The 26,519-nt window shown below is 45.0% G+C and overlaps 1 protein-coding gene across 2 annotated transcripts in view; it reads right to left on the bottom strand.

Annotated features, from left to right (window-relative positions):
• TMEM181 (transmembrane protein 181) overlaps positions 1 to 26,519 on the bottom strand; it is a 377,932-nt gene that overhangs the window by 261,491 nt on the left and 89,922 nt on the right. The window contains exon 1 of one of the 2 annotated variants that reach the window (XM_078649125.1): positions 11,623 to 11,922. The exons of the other annotated variant lie outside the window; for it this stretch is intronic. Coding sequence (XP_078505251.1) covers positions 11,623 to 11,630 — 8 coding nt within the window. The 5' untranslated portion in view covers positions 11,631 to 11,922. Of the gene's footprint in view, positions 1 to 11,622; positions 11,923 to 26,519 lie in introns of those variants that run through there. 2 annotated transcript variants of the gene reach the window in all.

Below are 26,519 nucleotides of genomic sequence, written 5' to 3'. Positions count from 1 at the left end.
TGTGTGGTTGTGTGTGGTTGTGGTTGTGTGTGTGGTCGTGGTTATGTGTGCGTGGTTGTGTGTGTGTGGTTGTGTGTGTGTGGTTGTGTGTGTTATGCTTTGTTTTTCTATGTTTGTTATGCTATGTTTTGTTGTGTTTGGTATGCTATGTTTTGCTAGGCTATGATATGTTTTGTTTTGTTATGCTATGCTATGTTTTGTTATGTTATGCTATGTTTTGTTATGCTATGCAATGTTTTGTTTTGCTATTCTATGCTTTGTTTTGTTATGCTATGCAATGTTTTGTTTTGCTATCCTATGCTTTGTTTTATTATGCTATGCAATGCTTTGTTGTGTTTGTTATGCTATGCTTTGTTATGCTATGCTATGTTGTGTTGTGTTGTGTTTTGCTATGCTATGCTTTGTTTTGCTATGCTATGTTTTGTTATGCTATGTTTTGTTATGCTATGTTTTGTTATGCTATGCTATGCTTTGTTATGCTATGCTATGCTTTGTTATGCTTTGTTATGCTATGCTATGCTTTGCTATGCTATGCTTTGTTTTGCTATGCTATGTTTTGTTGTGTTTGATATGCTGTTTTGCTATGCTATTATATGTTTTGCTATGCTGTGTTTTGTTATGCCATGTTTTGTTATGCCATGTTTTGTTAGGCTATGTTTTGTTTTGCTATCCTGTGCTTTGTTTTGTTATGCTATGCTATGTTGTGTTTTGTTATGTTGTGTTGTGTTTTGTTATGCTATGCTGTGTTGTGTTTTGTTATGCTATTTTTTGTTATGCTATGTTTTGTTGTGCTTTATTACACTATGCTTGGTTGTGCTGTGCTTGGTTGTGCTGTGCTGTGTTTTGCTGTGCTGTGTTTTGCTGTGCTGTGCTGTGTTTTGCTGTGCTGTGTTTTGCTGTGCTGTGCTGTGTTTTGCTGTGCTGTGTTTTGCTGTGCTGTGTTTTGCTGTGCTGTGTTTTGCTGTGCTGTGCTGTGTTTTGCTGTGCTGTGCTGTGTTTTGCTGTGCTGTGTTTTGCTGTGCTGTGCTGTGTTTTGCTGTGCTGTGTTTTGCTGTGCTTTGCTTTGCTGTGCTGTGTTTTGCTGTGCTGTGCTTTGCTGTGTTTTGCTGTGCTGTGTTTTGTTTTGCTGTGCTGTGCTGTGTTTTGCTGTGTTTTGCTGTGCTGTGTTTTGCTGCGCTGTGTTTTGCTGTGCTGTGTTTTGCTGCGCTGTGCTGTTTTTTGCTGTGCTGTGTTTTGCTGTGCTGTGTTTTGCTGTGCTGTGCTGTGTTTTGCTGTGTTGTGCTGTGCTGTGTTGTGTTTTGCTGTGCTGTGTTTTGCTGTGCTGTGCTGTGTTTTGCTGTGCTGTGCTGTGTTTTGCTGTGCTGTGTTTTGCTGTGCTGTGTTTTGCTGTGCTGTGTTTTGCTGTGCTGTGTTTTGCTGTGCTGTGTTTTGCTGTGCTGTGTTGTGCTGTGCTTTGCTGTGCTGTGTTTTGCTGTGCTGTGTTTTGCTGTGCTGTGTTTTGCTGTGCTTTGCTGTGCTGTGTTTTGCTGTGCTGTGTTTTGCTGTGCTGTGTTTTGCTGTGCTGTGTTTTGCTGTGCTGTGCTGTGCTTTGCTGTGCTGTGTTTTGCTGTGCTGTGCTTTGCTGTGCTGTGCTGTGTTTTGCTGTGCTGTGCGTGCTGTGCTTTGCTGTGCTGTGCTTTGCTGTGCTGTGCTGTGTTTTGCTGTGCTGTGTTGTGTTGTGTTTTGCTGTGCTGTGCTGTGTTTTGCTGTGTTGTGTTTTGCTGTGCTGTGTTGTGTTGTGCTGTGCTGTGCTGTGTTTTGCTGTGCTGTGCTGTGTTTTGCTGTGCTGTGCTGTGTTGTGTTGTGTTTTGCTGTGCTGTGCTGTGTTGTGTTGTGTTTTGCTGTGCTGGTAAGGGTATGTGAGGGTGTGTGTGAGGGGGTGTGAAGGTGAGGATGTGAGGGTGAGGAGGTGTGTGAGGGTGAGGAGGTGTGTGAGGGGTGAGGGGGTGAGGGCGAGTGTCTCCAATGAATGTCACTGCTTCGCCTTCTTTGAAAATGTTCAGTGCTGCAAATAGAGCATGCCGCCCCAATTATCACAGCATGAGGCCCCAAAGTGATAATTATCACAGCATGCAGAGAGCCGCCCCACACTGCTGGAGCACTCAACTGCACATTAATTATAGTTGAGTGCTCCAGCAGCCTGGACATGCTGTGATAAGTGGGGTCTCATGCTGTGATAATTGTTACTTGCGGCGCACAAGCTGTTCCACTGTGAAGCTCGTTCACAGACCTGAATCGGCTCGTGCCCATACTACAATCGGCTCGTGCACAGGTCTGTCTCCAGGTCTGTCTCCCTTGGAGGCAAACACGGTGACTATAAGTCTCGTTGGCGGCAGCGCTTCGCGCTGCAACGCCAGCGAGACCTAAAAAGGAACGCTTGCTTAAGGATATGCTCACATGGTCAGCTAGGGGCCTGGCCGAGAAGAGCATGCAGACGCCAAGGCCAGCTGCAGTGTCAGAGGGGGGTAAGGAGGAGGCTCCATTAACGAGATCCTTCACAGAAGCACTCTTTGCGTCTCTACGTGAAGACCTACAAGCAGTGAGGACGGAGCTGGGCCCAGATCTCAAAGAAATCAAACGTGATTTAGTAGACATAGGCGTCATGGTGTCCACCCTCAAGGAACACAAGTACGGCTGAAATGAGGAGACTGAACATCTACAGCAGGAAGTTATCAAACTGAGAGAACAGGGTGCCCTGCAGGCACACACATATGCATCCATGGTGTACTGGAAAAAGCTAAAGGCTCAGACATTGCGGCCTATGTGAAGGCCCTCTTCTTGCAGATACTGGATGCACAAGATGAAACGGATATACAATTGGACAGAGTTCATAGGGTTGGACTCCTGCAAGCAGATAGGGCTTGCCCTGTGGACATACTTATATATGTCCACAACTTCCAATTAAAAGAAAAGCATGAGATATTCACCCCGTTCAGTTCAGAGGTCATACACTGATATTATATCAGGACCTACCAGCTGGGACTCTACAGAAACACAGGGATTTTGGACCCATTACCACCTTCCTTTGGATCAAGTCGATCTCTTACAAATGGGGCCATCTGTTCAGCCTCATTTTCTGCTGGAACAAAAACTTCTCCAAATTAATCTTTGGCAGAGGCCCGCCACCTCCCGAACCTACCAGAGAAAGGTAAAGAGATCACCACGCAGATCCAGAAGACGTAGAGAGCGACCTTATTATCAGTGGGAAAGAGTGCCAGCTAATTTTATTTATTTATAAAGTTTTATATAGCGCGAACCTGATCCCGACATGGCGCTGGAGAGGCAGGCAATCAACAGTATTGCTAGAGACCAGGAGAAGCATGACTCAGCCTGAGATACTACGAGCCGGTGCCAACATGCCCTCATTCCAATGGCGATAAACACCACCTAGCTCTTGGGGCAGGGTGGCAGCAACTTCTCCTCATACTGCTGGAGGCAGCTCTTACAGACGTTCAGCCAGGAGCCCTCATGAGACTTATCCGTTTTTTACCTGTACCTATGGACAACTTTATGTTAGTGTTCTGGCTTTGTTGCCAGTTTGGTTTTTTAGGGGTTTGGTAGGAGGGGTACTCACTCCATTCTTGACCAGCATTTCCGAGACAGATGACTCCTTACCATGCAGAAGGCCAGTGACAGTCAGACCTCAGACACATGGTCATGCCTTGGAACACTTCCGCCCTCATAAGCACGCATCAACAACCTCACACCTACCCACGCGCTGACTCGAAGGTCATCACATTAAATGTGAAACGGCTTAACAGCCTGTTAATCACAAGGCAGTTTTATCTTCCCTAGAACTCACTGGAAGTGACATCTGCCTTTTACAGGAGTCACACTTGATATGCAGGGACTGGCACAGACTGAAGTCACACCACTTTCCTTGACAATACTTCTCCTCTAATGCTAGCAAGAAAGATCAGGTGGCCACACTTTTTGTGCGTTTTTTCCGGGGCTCGGTGGTGTGCAAAATTGCAGAGTTGAGAGGTTGACTGTTTGCATATCAGGTACACTTAGATGAACTGTCCCTCACCTTGGCCTCCTTATAGGAGCTGAATGACAACCAAAAGCAGTTCCTCAAATTGGCAATATGGGAGGTGTTGACATACCCTGATCAGATGGTGTTAATTGGTGGATATCTTAATCTAGTGAGGAGGGATGAAACCGACAGGTCGAGCAGCGCTATGGACAGGCTGGGGCACTTTTTTGTGACGGGGTGATTTGGCTGCAAGATATAGGCCTTGACGATTTATAGCAGAGCATGCACCCACACACAAGAGACTACTTTCTTTTCACACGCACATAAAACCCATGCTCGTCCTGACTATTTTCTGGACACAAGGGGCATACAAACGCAGGTTGCAGCCATTGAGATAGATCCCTGGAGTTTATCCGACGATGCCCCTGTATCCCTCACTCTACAGGTGACACCATGGCAATGGAGGGAGAATCAGTTGCACCGGCGGAAATGGTTACCCGCATTGCTCAGCCGATTAAGGACTTTCTATCTGTAAATAATGAGGCTGAGACCTCTACTGCTACTCTATAGGAGATGTTGAAGGCATTGGTGCGAGGAGAATTCACCGTTATTTCCGCTGCCGACAGCAAAATACAAATGAGAGAAATGTCTGGAGCTGGGAAGGTGAGGAACTAGAGAATATCCACAAAAGAAAACAGCCCCCTCCCGCCCCCCCCCCCGGATATGGCGGCAACTAGAGTCAGCGTGCATGCAGCTTAGCAACTCAGACAGGGCGGAATATGCCGCACTCCGCCTCCACTACTCTTTCAATGTAGGGGGAAGATAATTGTGGCAGGCTGCTGGCCAGCAAATTGAAGGCTAAGGTGCAAGCAGAGAGGGTGGAAATTATAGTACAATCGAATGGCAATGAAATAACTACCTATATAAGTACCCTTAGCGGCAGCCTTCCAGGATTACTCTATGTCATTACACACAGCATGAAACATGCCAGTTGAGACATTGAGTGATTACCTTTGTGAAGCACATACGCCCTGACTCACATCCTAACAGGCTGACACTCTGGACCAGCCCATACAAATTGAGAAAGGTGTGATGGACATAGTTCGCCAGAACGTTTTGAATTCTCCAGGCCCAGATGGGTTCCCCGCCCTCTTCCACAAACAGTTTTTCCAGATACTCACCCCTATTCTTACGCAAATCTTTAATTCCCTAGCAGACACGGCACCCTGCCGCCATCCATGCTCCCATTACCTTTATACCCAAAACTGGGAAAGACAAGAATCAGTGCGGGTCCTATAGGACCATCTCTCTTACAAATGTGGATGTGAAGCTGTTCAATAGCACCTTAGCAGCAGTTTTGGGACTCTACGTGTCGAGGCTTGTGGATTTGTGGATCCTGATCAGTTGGGCTCTGCACCCCATCACAAGTGTGGTAATAACATCAAGCGTATCCTTCACCTAGTGGATAAGGCTAAGCGCTCTCGAAAGGAAATAATGTTCCTTCCTATTATCACCGCCTGCTTCCTTCCTATGAAATGTGTCTGCTATTTAAAAACAGCGACTGACGTATCATCATTGAATTATACGCTTTCCTAATACACTTTTCTACTAAAGACAAAGCTTTGGGGCAAAAACAATGGGAACAGGAGCTAGGAACGACCCTGACACACAAAGGATGGGAAGGGTTCTACTGCATGGCGAGACACAGCACATAACATTGCAAGCATAGAAACAGCTGTTAAGATTTACAAGTTATTGGCACCCAACTCCTGCCAGACTTCACAGCGGCAACCAGAGCAATAGCGCGGACTGCTGTAGAGGCGGTGGGCCTCCCGGGACATTGCTTCACCTTTTTTGGGAATATCCAAAGCCTAGGGGATACCGGAAGGCGGTCTTGGATAACATCAAGTATCTGGAGATGCAACTGCCACGCTTTCCAGCATACATTACCCTAGGCTCCTCAACCCATTGACCTTTCCACTCAAATCAAGTAGTGGGCGGCACATTGGCACGGCATTGGGAGCAGCGCTTCAAAACATACTTTCTCACTGGGTAACAGAGAAGCTCCAGACACACACAGAATGGCACCACATGATATGGCATATACTGTGAATTAAACACCTAACCCTAGCATTAACCTCTCAATTGGACACCTATCAAGAACTCTGGCAACTGCATATTTTGCTGTTCTCTACAAAATTCTACAAATTGACATGCCCTAGATACCTACACAACCTGTGCTTAATCGAGACTGATGATAAGACACTAAAGTAGGGAGTGGAGATGCGGGGGCGAGCCACTGGCACACCACACCGTCCAGGCACATTGTAGTGGAGGGAATACAAATAGGGGAGATATGGGGGATAAGTTGGGAACGTTTGGTCGTGTTGTATTTTTTTCCATATAGTACAGCATAGAGCAGGGAGAGCTTGTGCGACCCCTTCGTCCTACGTAGCATTGTAATAACAAAAGCAATAAAATACATTTGAACCATAATTAGAATTTTGTACGAGAGTCGACTGATTTAGAGAAGTTATATTGTACAGATTGGGCCACATTTTCAGTGTGTTACGTTGAGGTGGTAGATAAACCTTTTGTGCACCCATTGATGTGCCTGCTATTAAAAGGCACTTGGATGGTAAAGCCCAAGGAGGAAACATACATATTTGTTTGGGTTATGAACATGGTGTTGGATTATTTTGCACAGCTGGACAATGAAGATTTGGAGGGTCAACAGTTGATTGCTAAGATCACCATGTTGCTTTATTTGTTCTTCTGCCATAAAGTGCTGAATGTGCATGGCTGAAAGATCCTTCAGCCTGGCCAGGGTGATTCTTACAGTTTCCAGGAGCGCAAGACCACTAAGGATGTAATTTCTGTACCCAGCTTGCTCTGAACATCCCAGGCTAAGAGGGGTACACTGTATTAGTGTGAGAACGTGATCAGTGCATTGATAACTAGAGCAGCTTCATGAAAACTATTTATGGCAGTCTATTCAACGACCTTATCAGGATGGACGATGCAGGGGTCATCACACCCCACCCCTCATCTCTTTTGGCACATTGATCGAGGTGAGTTAAGGCCCCGTAGGCTTCTTCTTTATGTGTTCCACGAGAAGACCTTTTAAGGACAACCCACTGATCACCAGTCTAGTTTTAAAAAGTTTTATTTTATGCCGGTATTAGATTTTACCTCTGTGGCAATTAGTAAACTTTGAACAATCGCATACACAGTCCTGCCAAGAAATGTAAAATTCCCAAGCTAATAGAAAAGAAAAATACGATTTACTAAGAACACAGAGGTGAGGATTATTCTACTTGCATTAAATAAAAGTTGATCATTTTACTGCTGCCTCCTTGGGTGATGTTACACCAGATTGTCCACATTTATTTTATTTTCACAATGATGCATGATTTGAGTCTTAAAGCTTGTTCTCAGCTTTGGAGGAGATATAGTCCTTAATGTTCACAATGACATATAAACAGATTTGGATTACGAGATCAGACAGAACGCAGGGCAAACAAAGATAATGAAATTCTTTAAAAGATTTTGATGGACTAGGTAGCATGAAATTCATTGATGATACCTGTGTGTTTTGTAGCCCCATGGCTTCATAGGTATTTAAATACTGCTATGTCAGTGTGCACGACTTTGAGCCTCTGCAGGCACCAACGTCAGTGGCTATATACATGATTTGCAAGCACACAGGTTTCTACTTCAATATACTCTCTATTTCGCTCAACACACACACACACACACAGCATTGCCCAGACGAGGAAGGGAGCTGAAACAGTCACTCCAAGATATAATACACAATGCCCCTGCTTTTAGATTTCTCCAGGGGTGGCGTTTGAGCGGTGGAGCATCGCACCCCAAAGAAAAGCCCCAGGCCAGAGATTAAAATAAAATGGTAATAACGTTTATTTAATACCATTTTATTTTTCGACAGCCAACCCATCCCGAACTGAGTATCAGGATGGGGCAGGCCATTGCTGCTGAGTGGCAACCGGGAGCTGTGAGCTTAAGTTTAAAATGAACATATCTCTTTGGCCGAGCGTCTTGCGACGGCCAGCCAGACATGCTCATTTCAAACATCTCTAACCCAGCTGTCTTAAAACAGCAGGGTTAAAGAAAGCAAAAGCCTCCAGTGCTTTTGTGAGCACTGATGGAGGTCGCTCCAACCAATCCTAGCGATATTTTCATGACAGCAGCGCCAGCTTTGGATTTTGGAGCCTGCCTGCCACAAAAAGAGAAGACAATAGAGGAGGACGACGTACCCCTTGCAGGTAAGTGCCTTTACTTACTTGTTTTTATGTGCCACCCACCCAACTACACTTGGGACATGTAAGTTGCCACTGGATTTTTCTTCCCTTCCAGTTTCCAAACAAAAGGAAGAGGATCTACACCAGCACCTTTTGGTCCTACTTATGTTTTCTTTCTGAACCTAATGCTCAAGCTATAAAATATAAGAGAGATAGACAAGAAAAAGTGCCAAGAGACTCAAGCCCCCACAATCAGTGTTCTCACTATGCCTTTGCTCTAAGGTGAACAAAAATAAAAGTCCTGTACTGTGCTTGTGCAATACCTTCACTTTTGAGTGTAGGTATTTTAGTGATCAACTAGTAAACGGGAAAAACATACTAAAACATGAAGTAATAAGGAAAGGGGCAAAAAGGCATGGACGAGAAGAAGGTAGAAACCCAGAAGTTGGCAGTAAATGGTGGAAAGGGGATAGTGTGAAAAAAAAGTATGGACCTTGAACTGATGTGAGCGTAGAGCAGTGGAAGACGGCACCAGCAGCCCAGAGACCATGACGATTCATGGAGTGCAACATTCAGAATAACTAGTGATACCACAGAAGCATAAGTGGTGTGCATCTGTATGACTGAGTGTCTCATCTGTGTCTCCACCAGAATCCCTACGCATTCTGTGGTTCAGAATTAAGGGTCTCCAACTCCCTAATACTAGTACTTGCTGAGGGGAGCAATTAAAGTCATGTTAATACAGCTGTGAGATTTCCTGCAAAGGATGGAGGATTCCGACCTCATTGTATACAAAGCTTTGTCCAGAAGGACACAGTACAACTGAATCGCTCCATACTTAACCTTAAATCCCCTTTAGCATAACATCACTAATTGCATCTACGGCACTTAATTTAAGGTAAAGGGATTTGTTCATCTACCCTTTCACTGTATCAGCCTTGTAAACCTTACAGAAGCTACATCTACCACTCACACAGCTTTTATCGGTACCCATTTTTTGCCGGCATCACCCTGCCACTACAAGCACCATGCAAGTATTGGTGTCTTGGGCACATTTTCCTATAATGTACTCTGATGGTTCTATGAGAATAGGCGAGATGACCTATATGCACTATTATCACGGGCCTTAACTAGAAAAGACTGGCTATGGCTGGCTTTGCATCTCATCTGCAAAGCCAAGTATGAACATCAGGGCATTTTCAAAAATGACAGCAACTGCTCTATACAAGAATGCTTTTTGCTTACTTTACAAGCCATAAAAAAAAGGGACTGGGAGAAAATAATAAGTGTATGTATGATGTTTTGTAATAAATATGTCCCTTAGTTCCACAGTTAAATGCCCTACACACACTATTTCATCTTATGCTTCCCTACCAGGGCTGAAAATTCTAAAGAACTGTGCAGAGCTTCAAATTGTGGAAAACTCCGAATTAGTGATGAATCAAGAGATCAAACAAGATTGTATCACACTAGATAGGGCAAGTAGTGTCCCTTGGCTTAGTTACATGAAAAGTATAGCAAGGTTGTTAGGTCACCCAGAGGTATTTGATAACCAGGAAACATTATGCAAAAAAAGATCTGGCATGGGCTAAGACCTCATTTCTATGTCTAGTGTCTGTAGAAAGAGAGGCCATTGAGATTGAAACCCACTGTACGGGCTCACCAAATTGTAAAAACTTATTTTATGGAGCCTTATTTAGATATAGTCACCAAGCCTCAACATCGTTTCCTTTTAACAAGATTGAGGTTTCGCTATATGCACTTTTTATTGGCCGAACCCCTGTGCTGGAGAAAGATAGAGGATCTGGGACCCTGTTCTTGCGACAATTTCTCGAGTCAGGATACTTTGCACTTTGTCTTGTTTTGTGAGCATTATTTGCACATTCGTAAAGGTTTCATTTTTCTAATATTAAAGGACAAAGGCTTCTTGCACACTAGGCCAGCACTAACATACTTGCAGATGCTGAATAATCCCTGAGAAATTTGTAATATTGCTAGCTTTTTAGTAGCGGCAGTCATAACAAGGAAAGAAAGAGGGCATGTGATCTGACCTATTAAATGTTTATTTTTTTATATGAAATGGTTTTCTCTCTTATATAATGTACTTTACATTACATAATTTGAACTTTTTAGAGAATTTTTCGAATTGTGTATTTTTAACCAGGACTGTATATTAACTATGATTGATTTTATGATTGTGTAATATTTGACTTTGATGTAATGGACATTTTAACATGCTTTTATGGTCTTAAATAACCAAATAAAGTGATCTTGACTGACTGTACTTGAGACTAGTTTCCATATAACAACATGTTCTCTTCTGCACCGCCTTGTGAAAGATGTCAGATAAGAGCCTCTTTAAAATAATAACCACACTGATATCAGTGCCACTTTTTCTACGTAGAGTGGGTGACCTGTTTAATGAACTCTCAACTGGAAAAACGACTAAGTGGGGAATTTCCGGCAGTCCTCGAGCTGAGAGTTTAACTCCCGCTCATTCAATCGCCTGCGGCATGGGCGCATTTTATTCGAGGCTGTCCATCAAAGACTAAGAGGTATGCCTTGAAAGAGATAAAAGCCACAAAGGAAACCTTACCCATTCTCACCCAAAGATATTATTTCAAACGAAGGGGCACAATAACCGGAATCTATGAAGGAAAGCTACAACTGATAACGGCGAATAGTGTCCGGACACTAAGGAAGTAACCAAGTAGCGTATACATAACATAATGTACAGCTGTGAACTAATACACTACACCTGACATCTCATCGTTTGGCGTTTCAATGCTGACTGTCTCACCCCCTACTAACAGCTCCATTACTTAATGCTGGTCCAATAAAAATGTTCTGAAATGCATGCGTTAAGCAAATGCAAAACAAAGTCATATCCCAGCTAGGAATAATTTTAGGGAGTCCAAATGTAAGACTCCCAGGTGGTCAGCATAAGCAAAAAAAAACCTGTTAATGCAGTTCCTGCAAATTCAACCTATGTCGGGGACGACTTGAACCACCAGAGAGTCTGAAACCAGTTGGTGACAGGGGGAAAGGGGTGAATCAACATTTTAAACGTAGAAAAGCAGGAATGCAAACAGCAAACTATCCACAAAGCCAGCCGCACGCGAGAAGGGGCTGGGAGTAAAGCACAACCCTTTCAATAACTTGAAGGCTGGGTGTTGAATAGTTATGGCGGGGCACCGCCTACAACTACTGCTCAGGTGAGCTCCCAGCTGTGCTCGGGCTCCCCTGCCCCTTTAAGTAGAGCGACCCATCTCCCCAGAACACCAAAATTAGGTGTCCATCGCAAGGTGGCATCACCAACAGGTGTAAGCAATAAGCATGACTCACGGTTCCATGTTAAAGCTCGCGCTGGGGCGCAGCGCCTGCTCCGCTGCCCTCTGCCTCCCCGGACGCCACCTCACATCCGTACAGAGTTCCCCTGCGCGATGGCGTCACTTGGCGGCGTCAGACGCTCTATCCAATGAGAACCGGCGGCGACAGCAGCTGGATGCGTTTGAGGGGCTGCTTCGACGCGTCCTCCCCTCCCTGAAGCCTTTACTTCACCGCTGCCTGCTCTCCGTTCAAGGTGTATCTGCGCGGCTGACGGGAGAGGGGCCAAACGTCTCCGTATCGTTTTAGCAGCTGTACGCATAGCAGAGACAGTGACGAATGAGTTATCGTAACATATGGACCCCCCAAATTCTCAAGCCTCGAGAAAGGGACACGCGTGTGGGTGGTCCAAATTTCAGAATTGCACTTTAATGTGACGGTGGGGGCGATATTGCCGTTCTATGTCTTTTGGGAGGCTTGGTTTTTTCTGAATGTGGCGCCATATTTTGCTGTATTTTTTACTATTTCCACAACTCCTAAGAATCTTGGGGCGGGGGTTTTGATTCAGTCCAGTGCCAGAATTGAACATTTTCGAGAACCTGCAAATTGGGGAGGTCCAGGTGTACCAGAGGAAAGGAGGTGGAGTAACGAGGGACAGAGCTTCCAAACCAGTCTGGCAGTATATCTATCTATCTATCTATCTGTAGAGTCGTTAGAGACTCAGTGACCACGCGGACAACTGTTTCTGTAAGGAGCTTCTTTATTCAGGTCGTACAGGCATGGTGGTCAGTACTGAACTGCCCTTTCTTCCCCCAGCTCCTCCCTTTCCTCCCGCCCTCGGCCTTCCCTCGGGCTGGTCCTAGTGCCTGACCAGTGTGGTCACTGGGCACTGTCCATTAACAACATTACATCTCCCCCCTCGGTGGATGATGACACAATGACATTGTCCCTGGTCAAGTCACGAGTTCGTTTCTTTAAGGTTCTTCAATCAGACGCGATGGTTTCTTGATCACACGTCTGGGGCGTGCTTGGAGGTCGGAGTCGTCACTCTCATTCTCGTCAGTGATCCCCCTGGGCGATGGGCTGTTGATTGTCAGTGTCTCGAGGTCTTCTGGCTCCACTTTAGGATCAGCCAGCAACTCGGTGACATTGGGTCCGCACTTTTTGAAGTATGTCACGTTTCTGGTGAGTCGCTTCCCTTCGGCCTCCGCTGTGATCATGGTTCCTTTTTGTTGGATCACTTTGAGGGGAACCTCACTGTATCGACAGTCTGTCTTCCGGTGTTGCTCTTGTCTCGCCAGCACCCAGTCTCCTTCCTTTATTTGCGGGGGGGGCCGCGTGACGTCGCTCATCTGCATAGTCTTTCATCTTTTCCTTCTTTTCTTTCTTTTCTTTGTCTCTTGCCGCGATCTCTTCGTGCTCAGAGTCAGTATCCAGTTCTGGCGCAGTCGGGTTCATCATTGGTATTCTGGTGCGCACTGGGCGTCCTAGCATGACGGTAGCGGGACATTTGCCCGTGGTAGAATGGGGCGTGTTTCTATAGGCCCGCAGCACCTCGTCAAGTGCTGTCTGTAGGCGCCTCCCGGTGATTTCTGCTTGCTGGAGGGTCCTCTTGATCGTGACCATGAAGCGTTCAATCATTCCATTGGCCTGTGGCCAGAGGGGCGTGATCTTGCGGTGTGTGAAGTTGAGGTGTTGTGCGAACTCAGCAAAGTCGTGGCTGTTAAACGGTGGTCCATTGTCCGACTTCACCACTAGGGGGATTCCCCATGCGGCGAAGACCTCATCTAGGATGGGTATGGTACTTGATGCTTTCGTGGAAGCGCACAGTTGGGCGATGGGGAATCTGGAGTATTCGTCCATGATAACTAGGACATATTGGCCCGATTTGATTGGCCCAAAGAAATCAATGGCGATGTGTTGCCAGACGCCCTCCGGTAGTGGGGACATTTGTAGCGGTGCAGGGGGGTCCGGCCGACTTACGAGTTGACATTGCGGGCAGTCCTTCAATGTCGCCTCCACCATCTGGTGTAGGGTTGGGAACCAGACTCTTTAGCGGAGTGCTCTTTTTGTAGCTACTACACCCCGATGTCCTTCATGCGCTAAGTGAATGACTCCTTGTCTGAGTTCTCGTGGTATTACTATTCTCTTGTCTCGTAGAATGAGTCCATTGGCGGCGATCGACAGGTCTTCGTGGACATGTTTGAATGCCGCCATGTCCGTGTCGTTTTGTCCATTGCTTGGCTGGCGTCTCCAGCCGTTGGTTTGGATCATGTTTTTCACTTCTTGCAGGGTGGCATCCGTTTGTGTCGCGTCGCAGATGGCATCCAGATGTACAGCCGGAGGCCTCGCTTGATTCACTACGAAGTGAATGTATTCGTCCGCTATTGATTGTTCTGGTTTGTTGTCTTTGATGGGGTGTCGTGACATGTAGTCGGCCGGGTTTGCATCTTTGCCAGGCTTGTGGATGATGGTGTATGTATACTCTTGCAATCTTAAGCCCCACCGCTCTATTCTTGGTGGCATTTTTGCTTTCGGGTTTCCAAAGATCGTGATTAAGGCTTGATGATCAGTTATGAGTGTGAAGTGCTTCCCAAAGATGAAGATGTGGAAGTGTTCACACGCCCAGACAACCGCCAGGCTTTCTTTTTCTGGTTGCGAGTAGGCTCTCTCTGTGTCCGTCAGGCATACGCTACTATGTGCCTTTGGTCTTCTTCCCTGTCATATTGGGCTAGGATGGCTCCTAGTCTTACCGGACTGGCGTCTACCGTTATCTCCGTCTTCATTGCGGGGCTGAAGTATGCTAAATTCTTCGCTGTTTTAACAGTTCTCTTAATTTCGCGAAATGCTCCTTCACACTGGGTGGACCACTGGAAGGGTTGCCCTTGTTTAGTGAGCTTCCTCAGCGGGTAACTTAATGTAGCATAGTCGGGAATATATCTGGAGCAGTAGCTGGCCATGCCTAGGAACGAGCGTATATCGCCCAAATCCTTCGGGCTTGGTGTGTCGTTTAGCGCTGCTACCTTTTCTGGGTCAGGTTTCATTCCATTTCCAGAGAATAGGTGTCCAAAGAACTTTAGTGTTGGTTTGTGCAGTTCACATTTAGCTTCGTTAAGTGTGAGGTTCGCGTCTAGCAGTGCTTGACAGACCTGATTCAGCGCTTTGTTGTGTTCAGCTGTCGTTGCTCCGTATACGAGGATGTCGTCACTGTAGTTCAAAACCTGTGGGATGTGGTGTATTGTTCTCCTGATGGCCTCTTGGAATATCTCGGCTGCTGATGACACTCCGAAACGTAGCCTCTTGTATCAGAATAGGCCGAGATGTGTCGAGAATGTTGTGATGTATCTAGATCTTTCATGCAACTCTAGTTGATGGTATCCTTTGTTGAGGTCCAGTTTTGAAAATATCTTTGCTCCGTTGAGGGACGTGATCATGTCACTGATGTGTGGTCCAGGATGTCTCTCTCTTTCGATGACCGTATTGGGCACTCTCATGTCTACACACAGACGAACTTGACTTGTTTCTCCTTTCTTTGGGACTACCACGACCGGGGAGACCCACGGTGTCGGCCCTTCCGTTCTCTCGATGATGTCTGCTTCTAGCAGGTCGCTGAGTTCCTTCTCCACGGCTTCTTGTAGATGAAATGGTATTTTTCGGTGGTGTTGCGCCACCGGCGTGACTTGGTCATCTATGTGTAGCTTTATTTGACAGTTCTTCAGTTTTCCTAGGCCTTGGAACAGCTTTGGGAATTTTCTGATGAGTGATGGTTTGTCAGTGACTCTGAATAGGATATCTACCAGTTTCAGACGTTCGGCCGTTGCTAGGCTCAGTAGGCAGTCAGCTTCGGGCCCTTCAATGACATGGATGTACGCTGGTATTGTCTGACCTTCATATGACAAGTCAGTTTCGAACTTTCCCAGGCATGTCAGTGGCTCTTCAGCCATCCACGTGTACACCTGCACATGGGCCTCCATTAGTTCGGGCGGGGGACTCATCCGGTGATATTCAGCGGCTGGCAGATAGTTTAGCGTTGCCCCACTGTCGAGCACGAACTGCGTGGGGTGAGAGCCAATGTTGATATCCAGGCGCGGGTATTCCTTTAGTTGGTCAAGGTCTGCCACTCGATTGAGGTATTCTTTTCGAGGAACGGGTGATGGAGATTGAGATCCTCTTGAGGAGGATCGCCGAGGCCGACAGGTCCTGCAGGAGCGGTCGCTTGATTGTGACGACCCAGAAGATGAGTCACGTTTGGCTTCGACAGCTCTGACATGATGGCGACTGTCTGGGTATCGTCGGTGACTTCCCTTGTGATCACTCTTCGGCACTGCCCCGCACATGCTTTCAAAATGGTTGTCTCTCCCACATTTCCGGCATTTCTCACCCAGCGCTGGGCATGCATCTGCATGTGGATAGTCGTAGCCGCATCGGAAACATTTGCTGTGCTTGTCCGAGCGTCCTTTCGTGTATCTCGTGTCTTTGTGCCCTCTGTGGGACTGGTGGTGGTGTTTATTAGACCTGGACGAGCGATCACGTGGCGGAGACCGCCTGTGTTCGTGCCGAGATTGCATCCTGAATGCTTGTTCCGGTCTCTCGCTTTTCCCGCTTTCCATGCTTTTTGCGTAATCATCAGCTTGCTCCTCTACTCTCGTCATGTCCACGATTTGTGCTAGTGTGTAGCTTTTCTTCAGTAGCTTACGTCTTAATGGTTCGGAGAGGCAGCCTTCTATGACTCTTAGTCGCAGAGCGTCTTCCTTTGAAAACTTGTCAAACTCGCAGTGTTTCGCTTGGCGGTTCAGACGAGTCACGAACGCCTCCATCCGTTCACCTCTCTCTTGCACAGCTCTGTTGAGGGTGTACCGCTCATAGTCAACGTTCTTTCTGTGTAGGAATTTACCATCCAGTGCTTCCCGTGCTTTTGTGTAGGACTTCAGCGCTTCTTCTGGCAGTTCTTTCAGGACCCGGCCTCCGTCCCTGCCAATATGGTTCCTGAGGAAAAGTAGTTGTCCTTCCTCGTCAGTTATCTTGGATGCTTTTATGAAGTCGTCGAAGTCTTCAGTCCATTCTTGCCACCGCAGGCTCATGCTCCTGCCGGATTCGATAATGAGGGGTTCAGGGTGCCGCAGGAGAGATGCTCTCGACATGCTCTCAGGGGTAGGGTCGACCATTGTTTGCTCGTAGTGCCTGCCGCCTACTTCAGTCCGTATACACTCTTTGGTCCGGTCTCGTTGCACTCACCAGTGCTTGTTTGGAGTCTTCGTTGCACTCGCCAGTGCTTGTTTATAGTCTTCTGTGCACTCGCCAGTGCTTGTTTATTGTCTGCGTCGCACTCGCCAGTGCTTGTTTTTTTTTTTTTGTGGGTGCACTCGCCAGTGCTTGTTTATTTTCTTCGGTGCACTCACCAGTGCTTGTTTCTTTTCTTTGTTGCACTTGCCAGTGCTTGTTCGCTACTTTAGGGCCTTTGCCTGACCCTAAAATGGCCGCCGGAAATCCCTCGCAGGGGATTGGTTGATACTGCCTGACTTCAAGATGGCCGCCGGGAATCCCGTTTTCGGCGGGATTTCGGCCGATCTCATTCGATTTGCTGCCGGGAGTCTGGCTGGGTCGGCGTCGTCACTCACCGGGACCGGGGATCCGCCGCTGGAGACAGGTAGCAGGCAGTCTTCTTTCCTTTTCACCGCCGAGGTGGGCACTCGGTGGGTGGTGGTCTTGCCACGCTTCCGCCGCCGAGGTGGGCACTCGGTAGGCGCGCTTCTTGGTCTCGGTGCCGCCGAGGTGGGCACTCGGTAGGCGCACTTCTGGGTCTCGGTGCCGCCGAGGTGGGCACTCGGTAGGCGCACTTCTTGGTCTCGGTGCCGCCGAGGTGGGCACTCGGTAGGCGCACTTCTGGGTCTCTGTGCCGCCGAGGTGGGCACTCGGTGGGCCTTCCGCCGCCGAGGTGGGCACTCGGTAGGCGCTCTTCTGGGTCTCTGTGCCGCCGAGGTGGGCACTCGGTGGGCCTTCCGCCGCCGAGGTGGGCACTCGGTGGGCGCTTCTCTGGTCCAATTTCGCCGCCGAGGTGGGCACTCGGTGGGCGCTTCCAGTCCGCTGTTGCCGCCGAGGTGGGCACTCGGTAGGCTTTTCACTGCAGGGCACTGCCGCTGCAGGGGTCCACACGCGCAGGCTGCGTTTACCTTCGTCGCCAGTTGTAGAGTCGTTAGAGACTCAGTGACCACGCGGACAACTGTTTCTGTAAGGAGCTTCTTTATTCAGGTCGTACAGGCATGGTGGTCAGTAGTGAACTGCCCTTTCTTCCCCCAGCTCCTCCCTTTCCTCCCGCCCTCGGCCTTCCCTCGGGCTGGTCCTAGTGCCTGACCAGTGTGGTCACTGGGCCCTGTCCATTAACAACATTACACTATCTATCTATATAAATCTATCTATCGCACCACAATTCCTCAAGTAGAGGAAAAACGGGACGCACTCCTGTAATTGTTTTCAGCATGCGTTGTTTATTGCCATATTTGCACTATCACTGATACCTTACTCACGATCAACTGGCGTCCAGTTGATCGTGAGCCAGGTATCAGTGATACTGAAACGCGTAGATCTGCTCGCTTTTGCCCTTGATAAGATGCAAATATGGCAATAAACAACGCATGCTGAAAACGATTAAAGGAGTGCGTCCCGTTTTCCTCTCTCAGGTCACACCACAAACCACCGAAACTCCAAAGTTTGATAGCAAAAGCGGCTTATTAACCCATACGGTAATAAACCCCCATTGTTCCTGAAGCATATTGATACCGGTTTTCTCCACCAGCATCACGCCATCCCTCAACGGGCTACAATCTCCAGAAGGAGTAACTTCGATGGGGATATATATATATATATAGTCCTTGACAATAATGTGATTGCCTGGTATCGTTTCATTGACGATCTGTTTATTGTTTGGAGGGGCAGCAAAGAATCTGTATTAACTTTCATTGATAACATCAACCTCAATGAACTCAATCTTAAGTTCACTGCAACGCTTAGTCAGAACTCAGTCACTTTTTTGGACACAGAGGTGTACATTGAAAACAATCGAGTGGAATCCAAAATCTTTCGCAAGTCTACAGCAGGGAATAGTAGTCTACATGGGGCTAGCGCACACCCAAGGCACCTCGTATCAAGTATCCCGTATGGGGAGATGCTCAGGATGAGGCGTGTGTGCAGCAACACAGTTGAACTGAAAAAAGCCCAAGAAGAGAGTAAGGAACGCTTCCTGGAGAGAGGGTACTCAAGTTTGGCAATTTAAAAGGCCATTACTAAATCCATGGCAAAGACTAGGAATGAACTCCTGGAGGGGGACCCCAACAGGGGTAAACTGACAAGTAGTGGCAACGATGAGTCAGCTAAATTCAGAATCATTACTGGCTTTAGCAGACAGCATCGTGATGTCTATAGGATCATCAACAAACACTGGTCCCTAATCAGAAGCGACCCCATCATTGGGATGGGGTTACCTAAGCGAGTGTCTTTAACGTACAGTAGAGCTCCATCTCTAAAAGATCGTATTGTAGATACTAACCCTGAGCCCATTATCAAAAGCACATGGTGGCAAACTAACAAAGGTTTCTATATATGCAAGGCTTGCAAAGCTTGCAACCATGGAGTCAACACTAAAACATACATGGACGGATTCAGTGAGACACATCATCAGATCTCACAGGTTTTAAACTGTAAAACTGAATACGCCATATATGTATTACAATGTCCATGTTCCCTCAAATACGTTGGAAGCACGAAACTCCCAGTGCACCAACGTATATTACAACATTTGAGGGCCATAACGAATGGAGACAACACGTACCCTGTAGCCAGGCATTTTCTTGATCATCACCAAAGCAATAACAACTTGCTCACCTATTATGTGATTGACACGATTAATGCAAATAGACGGGGAGGTGACAGGGAGTCCAGACTAAGGAAATTGGAAACAAAATATATCCTTTTGTTAGACACTAAGGCTCCAACTGGATTAAATGTCACTGAGGACATGTACACATGTCTACCCTAAATCTATGGATTCTCTTATATCACCCCACAGCCGCTTAGCCTTTATACCTGATATTATACCCGGCTGGGATATATCAATGCAAAGGGCTGATGGAAGTGTGTATACGTAGGTTAACGTTTTGTTATGACTGCTTCTGTCTGATTTGATAAGATGTTTTACAAATGATGAAGACATATGGTATTGTTTTAAACCTTATGGGTCCTAATGCCCTAATGGTTGAACTTTTTTGAACATAAATATATCATCCATGATGAGTTTTACGCACTAAAAAAATATTTCTTACACTGTCACAAAAATCTATGGTCTCCATACAAAATGCAAAATAAACTATAATAACTGTTTGATAAGGATAGGTTTTAAATGAAGTAAACATATGTAGAGGAAAGCAACTAGGAAGGAAGTGTATTACTATCAGCTTTGAAGAACAAATGTCTTAAAATATTTGTGATGTGATATTTCATTATAATATATTTACATATATGCGATGCTTTGCACTAAATCTGCAATTTGCACAAATGCGATATTTGCACGTTGTATCTAATATAAAGCACTTTGGCACTTGCACTTTGGTTGTAAATAATATGAAATGGTTTTTAAATATATATTTATTAATTATATTTATATTTATTTAATTATATCGCATCCTAAAATGGACATTTGTAGGCTCAATCAAAATTTATTGACCTAGATGAATTGTGATAGATACATCCAACAGGTATTTGACCATGATTTTTTCCTTGATTTTAGGTATTTTACTTCAATGAACTTGTCTGAATACGAAGATATGATATAAATTGCAAAAACACAACATTTTATATTGTAAAATATACGATGATATGGATGATGTGGAAACCATAGTATTTTTACCATGTCTATATTCAGCCCTACATGTGATCTAATTTGCACCAATCACTGGCACTTTAAAAGAACGTATCACAATTGTGAATACTGTCATGTGAACAAGGCTCTTCGGAGCCGAAACGTCATGCGGCTAATTTGCACTGAATAAATGAAAATAGCACCTCAACTGGTCCGTGTCTGCGTATTTCTGTGTTGAGGAGGACTCCTGGTACATGGAAACAAGACGCTGTTGTTTGGATATATATATATGCAGCACAAAGTGATCCTTGGCTCCCGCGTGCTCTGCTACCGGTGCTCTGCGTAGGGATCGGATCATGACCCAGAACAACAATTTTCCACCAAAGACTCTAGGCTTGGGTTTACCAATTTGATATATTTATTTCAATGCTCGGACCAACGCGTTTCAGCCACACCTTGGCTTTTTTCACGGTAAGTGAGCCATCATTTGTGTTTGTCTTAAATCCCATTCTGCCTTAAAGTGGCATTCTGGGATATGTAGTGCACAATAATTATGTACATATTTACAATTTTACTTTTCGCGGCAGGTATATATACAGGGCTTTAAGTGGACCGGGTCTCACCAGGTCTGAGCACTGGCAGTTTTTTCAAAGGGGCCTCGAAACGGGTCTCTAGCAGGCTCTGTTGTGTGCCCTGGCACAGGTGGTCCGTTTTTTTTCCCAGACTGCAGTGACAGCAGGCACATCAATGTGCATGCGGTGATCGTTGTAGAGGAAGGGAAATCCTTTAAAGAGAGTCATTTTCTCTCTGGATTTCCCTTCTCTTTTTGAAACTCAGGAGCAGCAACATTGTTGTGGTGTCACCAGGGCTTTAAGGGAAGTTTTTTCAATATTATCTACAAGCCATAGTTGCTGCTTATTTATTTTATGCAACTAGCAACAATCGACAAAGCCAATAGTGCTGACTTGTAGGTATGATGTGACTTGTTGTATTATATATCTGGACGCAATGACAGGAACAGCAAAATACAAGTCAGGCGGCACACTGTGCTAAACACAGATTTTTAGCTTAGGTGTTTTTAAGCCACGCCCCTTTGAGAGACCACCCAGTTTTCTCATCCCACTTAAAGTCATATATATATATATATATATATATATATATATATATCCACAGCAAATAAATTGGAAACAAGGACATATGTGACAATAAATCTGTTCCAGTTTACTTAATTTGCCACACAGGCTGCTTTCTAAAATATCTTATCCGGTTAAGAACCCTGTTGCAGAGATCTATGTGTTCCAGCTATTTTGAGGGGATTATAATAGTGGTAAGATAACTCTAATGGTTAACACAGTTCTTGGAAATATCTGTGTTTTGTGCAGTCACAGTTTTGGATCCTAGAATAGAGGCCTACTGTGCTGCTGCAATACTTCTAGTATAGCTCTGTTATCTATTTTCGGGCATCAAGGAGCTGTATGCAAGCTAAGCCAGGGGTTTAGATCCATATTGTTTTTTCCTCAATCTTTTGATATTGTAAGATTTCAAAGATTGGTTATTTTAGAAAGTAGTTAGCACATAATGGCTACACGTATGGACAATGTGTAAGTCCTACCACTTATAACCATCATTGTAATTTGTAACATTTCCTGTACTGTTTCACACACTTCTATTATTTAATGTGCCTCTGTGCGTGAAGTAAAGCGCTCTGACACCCAACTCTGGGTTGAGTAGCGTTGTATAGGAATTAAATAAAAATAAAATAGATGCCATTTACATCATTATTTTTGTAAATACTTACACTTACAATTAAATCTTCCTTTCTTCCAATGTATGCGCATATATTACCTCAGGAGTTATACAAACTCAAAAACCTTCCTCCAAGTCCTAGTTTCTCTAAAGTACATGTGAAGTGATAAGCTGTGTGCTTTGTTTGTTTCAGTTGCATTGGCGTTTAGGTAATAGTCTCCAGACAGCTCCCAGCAAGGGTGATACTTGAACAAAAGAAGGGCTTATGGCCCTTTACCTCAGACCTTTTTTCTGCCCTGTTGAAGGTGAAAATAAGAAAGGCCTCTTCACTGCCTGCAGGATGCTGCTCCGAACGGAATGTAGACAACATGTTGGTGCCGCAGAATTATGTGTTGGTATCAGAAAATGATACCAGGACAAATTCAGCATGTTTCCCTGCGTCTGCCGGATGCCAGATCCAACCAAGAATTAACTGCCAGAACCGGGATCCCCTTACTTTCCAGCACTGATCCAGATATTACAATGACGTCTCAAATGCCTTCTAGTCCAAACTCTCCGGAAGTGCTAGCTTTCCTTGAGTGAACAGCAGCAGCAACTCTGCTTTGACAGCAGAAGGTGAAGGGCAGCAGCTTTTCCATTCACTAAAAGAAATACAACCTAGTACAATCCGGCCTGGAGTTCTTTAGGTACACATTCACAACTAGGGTCATTAAAATGGCACTTGCCCTGCAGGCGTTCTCTGGATTGATAAAGGAGCTAGTTAGGAATGGTGCATTATCAGGGGTATGGAATTTGATAAAATATCTACTTGCACAAGGGGCTAGATGTTTCTAAAATCTACTTGTCCTGTACAAATAATCTACTTGCCCCATTTGGTGCTATGGAATGAGGGGAAAACCTAAGGCAGCACTCTATTGTCATCATAGCTTTGATATTAGTCTATTTGATTATGCCAGTGCTCATATCAGGACAGTGTTTGTGTTCTACCCAGGCTTTGATCATACACTTTCCTGACTGTATCTGAGACTGAACATCCAGGGCTCAATTTGTTTCAAATAGTTGAATATTTACAGATTCTGCATTTGCAGAGGCTCTGTTTAGGCTAGTTTTCTGCTCAGACTAGGGCTCCGAATATACAAGAACATCCCTTAAGCTTAATTTCAGATTACAGCAGAGATAAGACTATATTGTTGCTCTCTTTTGTTCCTTAGGAAGCATCTTGTGAATTGCTAAGGAAAAATGAACTTTTAAGCATTTGTTTTTCGATTTCACAAATGCTATTGCAAATAAACTTAGATTCTAGTTGCGGCCCAGTGCCTCGGTTGCCAGCTGAAGACCAAGGAGATCCCCCCCCCAGTTTGACATACACCACTTAACCACACCATGTAATTTTGTATCAGGTTACTTCATCTCATTGGGCTGCAGTTTCCTAATTATGAATGTGGGAACAAACTATGCTATATCAGTGACTGGGCTGATACATTTTACATCAAGATAAACTCTGCAAAGTATTGGCAGAGTCAGAATGTTATAGGTTATCTACATACATGAGTTTGGCTTGCACATGCTAAATTTGTTTTTCCACCATAAAAGGGATTTATTCACCCAAAGGTTTTCGTATGACTAGATCTACTCACAGGGCCAGGAAGTGGCTTTTCATGGCCTGGAATGCGCTTAGAGTTTCAGCACACCCAAAAATGTGCATCTTTAAGGATGTTTAACTTCCCTCCAACCTCTTCCCACTCTGAAAAAGGTCTGAAAGTTAGACCGGACTAGGGCAGGAGTAAGCATTTTTAGAGGGTAGGAAGGAAATTTCTCCATGGGAGGGTGGTGTGGTGGAAAAGGCAATATATTCCCCTTAGAGAAAAAAAAGAAATGCAAGTTTTAACAGGTAAATTTGTACTTGCTCAGGAGATTTTCTCTTGAGCAAATATATGCAGATATATTTACTTTTGCAAAGTTTGCTAGGAGTTGAGAAAAGTGCAGAGTTGCTGGATCGCTTAAATTGTATTTGCACAGCGGTAAGAGTGGGGCATGTATTTTTCTTGTGGGAGATTGGGTTTCTCGATGTCAGAAGCAATTTTAACCCATCAACCTGTATTCTTTTTTTGAGGGAGGCTCTAAAGGTATATTTTTTTGGAGAAATTTCAATGGTTCCATTATTTAATCTTCGGATAATGACTTGATGTAGCAAGTGCAGATTTTCGCTGATGCCACAGCCGCGGGTAGTTTTGGCCTTTGGGAAGATAGGTAATATGTGGAGTAGGGGCCAGACCGAGGCAAGGATGGACTATTTATTTTCTGAAATTCTTTCTCCGGATTGTTGTAGTGGTGCTTTGGGGGTAAGAGGCTAGCAGATAAAACATTGAATTTAATGCTGATAACCACAGATTAATGGAATTGGCAAAGGGGCAGAAGGTCCAGGATTAGAGAGTTCTGAAGCTTTTGTGAGTTTACATTTTAGGGTGTTTGAAAAATAACATTTTGTTTAGGACCAGACAAGTGCCAGGTGTGGACAATAAGATAGTAGGCGCTTGTGTGAGCTGGCGCCGGGAGCAGATGCTGTGAAGCCCACGTTACCAGCAAAGCCACAAGGGTTCTGGGTCTGGCAGAGAAACCAGTGGTTGCATCCACATGGAATACTTATCAGCAAGCTTGAGGAAAATTCCTATCTACTGGGGCAAAGAAGAGTGGGAATTATGGAGAAAAAATAAGAAAATGAAGGGATGATGTTTGTTCCTTACTGTTATTCATTGACAAAAGTGTATCAGCTGTTACAATACCTGAAAGCTATGCAAATGACAGAAGCATAATGAACCAATACAGTAAGGGCAGATTATTTCTGGAATACAAAGTTAAACATTTATAGGCTGCTCATCAGCCACCTTTCTGTTGGGATCGTCCATAGGCATCACCCACCCAGTACATGCATCTTCCTGGCCACCTCATCTATCTGGCCATGCACACATCAAGAACGGATGCAAATGAATGAATGAATAATCGTGCACATGGTGAGAGACACTCATCCCCAAAGACATGAACATTTACCCATTTGGGTGAGGTTGCTAGCTGTGGTATTTGGGCCCAGTTCCAACTGTCATCCAGTGAAACCTACTAAACCGCAATATTTCCGAAAACTAGGCTCACAGGAAAGTAAAGTGTATTGAGACTTGTGTGATCATAGAATCTTTTGTTACCCACAAAGTTCTGCAAACTTGGCTAAAAAAGAAAATGGAGACATCCATTTTTGTTTTTCGACAACAAATTTTATTGAATTTTCCATCCAAAGCGGGAGAGCCCCCAACACGTCATATTCAAACAAGGCAATGAACATACGTATTTTAGTGGTTGCTGAGGGTATCCTTCGGGAAGCTATAAAACACCCACCCCAACAGCCCCCGCCACCCACCTCCCCCATCCCTGCACCATCCAACGAGACATCCATTTTTGCTGTTCAAATTAACCCTTTGCTGTATTTGAGCCTGTGCTCGGCCGCCACTCAGGGAATTCTGCTAAACCTGGACATTTCTGAAATTTAGAACTCAGTAGAGTCCAAAATGGTGTAACTTGTGTGGATACCACAATGTATTCTTGCCCAGAATGCCCTGCAAACTACACACATCAAACTTTGGTTAAAATCACACATTTTCCTCCTATTTTACTGTGAGGGAAAATCCCTACTACTCAGCACTTTCTCAATTCTCCCAATAAAAATGACAGCACACTTTTGTGGGTAGGCCTATTGCCCATGACAGGAACAGAAAAAAACCTAACTATATGAAGTCAATGTAGACTTCAGATGCTCCCTAGTTTGGTCCATTCCCAGCCACACAAGTGGGGTACCTTTTTATCAGTAGAAGTGTCCTGCGGAGTTATAAACCCCCAAGCATCAGCAGCATGGTCTGCTTTCATTTTTGTTAATGTGATGTCAGCGTACAGTACGTCACAGCAACAAAACCAAAAAATCAGGACCTAGAGGAAGTTCTTCCATTTTGTTTTAAATCTCTGTGTTTTTTAAAAAGAAAAACCTTCTGGTACTTCTGAATGATTTTCTTCTTTAATGTGGTGGACGAATTGTTCATGTCTACTACAATACAGAGGTAAAGTGTTTGACATAAAATGTTTGCCATCACATTAAAGATGTCAAATAAACTTTAGTTCATAACGCAAACGTTTTTTTTACATTTTAAAAAAATCAGTGCATAGTGTGAGAATTGAATTGAGCTTGTAGCATATTCCTAAATAATTTTGATATCAGCATGATGTGTGTGGAGACAATGTGTGTGCCCTCGCACAGACAGGGTGTTAATGTTATTTA

The sequence above is a fragment of the Lissotriton helveticus genome, chromosome 6 (assembly GCF_964261635.1).
Source record: "Lissotriton helveticus chromosome 6, aLisHel1.1, whole genome shotgun sequence".
Taxonomy (NCBI): domain Eukaryota; kingdom Metazoa; phylum Chordata; class Amphibia; order Caudata; family Salamandridae; genus Lissotriton; species Lissotriton helveticus.
The sequence above is the reverse complement of the archived record's forward strand: the minus strand, read 5'-3'. Positions and strand labels throughout refer to the sequence as shown.